Below are 4,371 nucleotides of genomic sequence, written 5' to 3' on the forward strand. Positions count from 1 at the left end.
CCCCCGTGACACGCATGGTCCCTGCAAGGGGGGATGCAGGCGCTGGGCTCAGGGCGCTGGGTGCAGACGAGTGCTGAGCACAGGCTGTGCCTCGCCATGCGCTCGCAGAGGGCACTGCTGAGCCGGCCAAGCGCTGCCCGCCGGGAGCCTGCAGCCAGACCAGGCACCGACAAGGAAGGAAGGAAGGAAAAATAACCCTAATCCAGGAAAAAAGGCACGAACCTCCCGAGCCGAATTGTTCGCGTGGGACATCTCCTGCAGCCTCCCAGCGCGGTGCGGGAGGGAGCCCGGAACTGGGCAGACCCTGATGGTGCTTGAAGCGAATGCTCTGGGAGCCTGACGGGGGTGCCCGGTGCGGGGCTGTGAGCTGAGGGCGGTTGTTTAACAGCGCGGTGGGCGCCGGCGGCGCCACCGTGTTCGCTCTCGCAGGTTCCTGTTACACAGTGCCCAGATGAGCAGCTACGTGGCCCGAGGTAAGGGGGGACCCTGGTGCTTCGGGGTGGCGATGGGGGATGCAGGCGAAAGAAACGATGCACGGAGCAGAGGGAGCTTAATCTCCGCACTCTCAGCCAACAGAGTGGCTGCTGAAACCGTATTTGTACAGAAAGCGAGAGGTGGGGAGGTTTGCTGGGTCCTTCCCCCTGCCCAAAGAGGATGCGGACAAGTGTGCTGGGCTCAGCAGGGACCATCCTGCGGCCACCCTCGCTGCTGTGAAAGTGCTGCCTCTCCGACGGCAGGAGCAGCCCTGTCCCTGCCTGCGCAGGCAGCCGGGTCCCCGCACCTCCCTCAGGAGCTGCCTTGCTGCTGCTCTGCACCTCCACGAGTCCCAGGACCGTTCCTGGGAGCCCCTTATTCCTCCGGAGCAACGCCTGTGCCCTCCACTGGGAGCCTGCTGCACCGCCAGGAGGGCTTGTGCCGGCGTTGGGGCAGGGGCAGCTCGGCAACTCCAGCGTTGCCGAGGCCTTCCCTCGGGGCTCGGAGCCTGTGGTTTGCAGTTGCCCGTTCGAACTTGCCCATTCCCTTGTTTCCAGCTCCGACTGCTCACAGGGAACAGAAAGCATGGAGAAAGCATTTTATGCACACCCGTCAAGGCAGATGTGGTCATCAGATTAATGCGGAGCCAGTGTAAAAGGGGAAAAGCAAGAGGCAGCAAGTGAGAGTGAGCCAGCCCCATGGATGTTCAGTCTGACCAGGGAGATGCTCCCACCCGGCTGCCTCTGGAGGTGGCCCCAGGCTCCATGCCCTCACCAGGAGATGTGTCCCACAACCAGGGGATGCTGTTGGTGCCCTCTAAGCCCTTGCATGTGTCTCCCCACAGGGCGAGGTTACCTCCACAGCTGACCAGAGCAGGGAAAAACATCCCTTGGTAGCTGAGGGATGAGGCAAGTCCCAGGTAAGGAGCCAGTGACTGGGTTTTGGAGAGAAGGGAGAAGAAGCAGGATGGGAGTGTACCCCAGCACCGCCCCAGCATCTTGCTGGGGCCTTGCCCCCAGTTCCCCGTGAGACCAGCCTGGGCTATGCTTCACGTGGACTGAGATCTGTGCTGGGGACTTCTTGTTGTCTTTAGGGACAGACCAAATACCACAGGGCACCAGCTAGAGCTGGGTGCAGCAGAAGGTCCTGCAGCACATGCACAGAGCTGTGGCAGTGTGGGGCAGCTGCCCACTGTCCCTGTGGGCCACTTGCCACCACAGCCCTGGCGCCACCTGCCCTGCTGCTGCTTCACCGCTCCCAGGGGATGGCAGAGGGTCCTCTGCCACTCTGCCATGGGCACTTGGTGCAAGTTGCGCCTGCAGCCATGGCTCCAGGAAACAAAACATTTCCTCTGCTCCCAGGTTCTGGCTGTTTGCAGGTGGCAGAACCGCTCCAGCTCGCCAGACCTCTCCTCTTGGCACCCAGCCTGGCACTCTAGAGCTGGGGGCAGATGGACGGCGTGCCGCGGGATGAGCCCTGCCCTGAGACTGCTCCTGTCCCTGGCTGGCTGCACCTTGCTCGGGGGTAGGTTGGGCTCTCGAGCTGCCGCAGGGAGCTGGGGGTGGCCTTGGCTGCAGTGCAGGGAGAAGCACGGGGACAACTCTCAGACCTACAGAAGGCACCTGCAGGGAGGAGAGGACCGAGTGGTCTTCAAGATGTGACAGGAAAGAAAACCCTGGGGTCACCAGCAACCACGTCAGGGTGTCAGAGCCTTCCACTGCAGGCAGGATGCTCCCAGCACTGCCCGGGCCTGCAGGGAGTCGGTGTTTGCCAGTACAGGGCCAAAGCTGGGTGCTGTAGAGGGGGGAAGGCCCTACAATGCCTGTGTGCAGCATGGCTGAGGAGCAGAGCGGAGCCGAGCAGAGCGGCGCTGCCTGACCCTGCTGCTCCCCCTCCCCAGGAGCGCTGTTGCCTCCGCGGGATGTGAGACTGGAGGCGCAGAACTTCCATGTGCGCCTGCGGTGGGAGCCGGACCCCGCAGCTGCATTCCAGGCTGCGTTCCAGGTGGAGTGGAGGAGCAGGTAGGTGGAGGGGCTTGTCCCACTGCCCCCCGGAGCCAGGGGATCAGGATCTGGCAGCAAACACCCCCGAGTGACCCTGCAGTGGAGCCAGCAGTGAGCTCCAGACACAACTCGTCCAAGCCCTGCTTGGGCAGGGTCACCTCAGGACGGTGTCCTTTGGCCTTTGATCACCTTCAAGGATGGATACTCCACAACCTGCCCAGGCAACCTGTTCCCTTTCCTGGTCACCCTCCCCGTGAAACCCAAAAGGGGCTGCATTGGGGTTTGGGTTTGTTTGTTTGTTTGTTCTTTTTTCCCATGTCTAAACGGAATTCCCATTTGGCAGAATTCCTGTGCCCACTGCCTCTTGTTCTTTCATTGGGCACCACAGAGAAGTCTCCATCTTCTTTACTACATCATGTTGATAAGCCTGTTCCTAACGCAGCCCAGGATGCTGCTGGCCAGTATCAGTGCTCTGCCACGCTTCCCCCTCGGATGGAATGGGCAGCCTTCCTTTGTGGCTAACAAGCTGCTGGAAAGGAGATATCTTTGCATTCTCTCCATGGGCAGAACATCCCAATGGACCAGTGCAGGTGCCTGCTGGGGGAACAGCACCGGCCCCTCCTGGGTGTGTGAGCTGTATTTTGATAAGATCCATGACATATACTGGGCACGGGTGAGAGCGGTGGCCGGACGCAAGCATTCTGAGTGGGCCTATTCCAGCGAGCTGCAGCTCTACAGAGACAGTAAGGACCAGTAAGGAGCTCCCTTGCTCAGCTGGGCTCCTGCTCTTCACGAGGGACCGATGGGGACAGGGGGCCTTGGAGAGGGCTGGTGGGATATGGTGGAAAATCATATGAGGATACTGGTGGGAAAAGTGCCAAGAGCCCTGACTGGGGGAAGGGGATGGGAGCAGCGCTGCTGGAGAATGGCTGGGTGAAGAGCAAGGAGACAAGAGGAGGAGCACAGTGAGGTGATGACTGTGGATGGGAGGCCCCAGGCCACTGCGGCACTGTGAGAATTTGGGTCTGTGCAGGATGCAGCGAGATGGGGTAGGAAGGAGGATCCCCTGCAGGCTTTGCCTTTTAAAAGTATCCCCTGTTCATCCCTGCCATGGTTCTGGGAGGTGCTGGGTGTTCCAGCACATGAGGCTGCAGGCTGGGGAGGGCTGGAGTTGTCCCTCCAGCACAGTCTCTGCCGGGGCTGTGTGTGAGGTGCTGGCACGTGCCTCTTCTCAGTCACAGACTGGCTATCCTGGCCAAAAAGCCTACCTGTATTTTGGAGGAAGGAAAAACTTGAAGACCTTCCCACAGGGGGTTCTCACAGTGAACGGAATGTGTGAGTGGCTGAGATGGGAGGTAGGGTGGCTGCTTTCCCGTTCCCCCTGCATCCAGCTGGTGTGGAAACAGATGCACTTTGCTGGAATAGCTGCTGCTGGACTCCACAGCGAGTCTCCAACCATCATCTGATGGCCCAAGATGAGGTACTCAGCAGCAGGCAGCAGCTCAGCCCTGGCCCATACTGTGTGACCGAAGACATGCTGAGCATCACAAAGGTGTGGTGGAGGCTGGTTTTAGAGCTGGTTTCACTCACAGCACAAAGTGCCATCAGGCCAGGTCTAGGGAGGTTTCTGTGTGCTGGGAGTGGGATGTCCAACAGAAAAACATCATTTCTAGGGAAACAAGATGCTGCCTTCTGTTTTGGGGGGTTTCATTTTCCTCTTCCCCTCCCTACAGCCATTGTGGGACCCCCCAGGTTGTCCTGGCTGCTCCAGGGTGACATCCTCAGTGTAAATATCATCATGCCGCTCACTCCCTACCGAAGGAAAACCGGCTCCCACAAGCCAGTTGACCAAGTGCTGCTGAAGCTGTGGTACTGGCTGCACCTGTATGAAGGG

General features: G+C 60.0%; 1 protein-coding gene across 1 annotated transcript in view; it reads left to right on the plus strand.

The window, feature by feature from the left end:
• Positions 1-451: 451 nt before the first annotated feature.
• The window catches only part of LOC104407337 (interleukin-22 receptor subunit alpha-2-like), a gene marked incomplete at its 3' end in the record, with an annotated part of 4,192 nt that continues 272 nt past the window's right edge, over positions 452-4,371 (plus strand). Inside the window, exons 1-4 of the mRNA XM_010016591.1 lie at positions 452-473; positions 2,375-2,495; positions 3,045-3,220; positions 4,211-4,361. Of these exons, the coding sequence (XP_010014893.1) occupies positions 452-473; positions 2,375-2,495; positions 3,045-3,220; positions 4,211-4,361 (470 nt within the window). The remainder of the gene's footprint in view (positions 474-2,374; positions 2,496-3,044; positions 3,221-4,210; positions 4,362-4,371) is intronic.

This window comes from Nestor notabilis, unplaced genomic scaffold (genome assembly GCF_000696875.1).
Source record: "Nestor notabilis isolate BGI_N333 unplaced genomic scaffold, ASM69687v1 scaffold26536, whole genome shotgun sequence".
NCBI classification, from domain to species: domain Eukaryota; kingdom Metazoa; phylum Chordata; class Aves; order Psittaciformes; family Psittacidae; genus Nestor; species Nestor notabilis.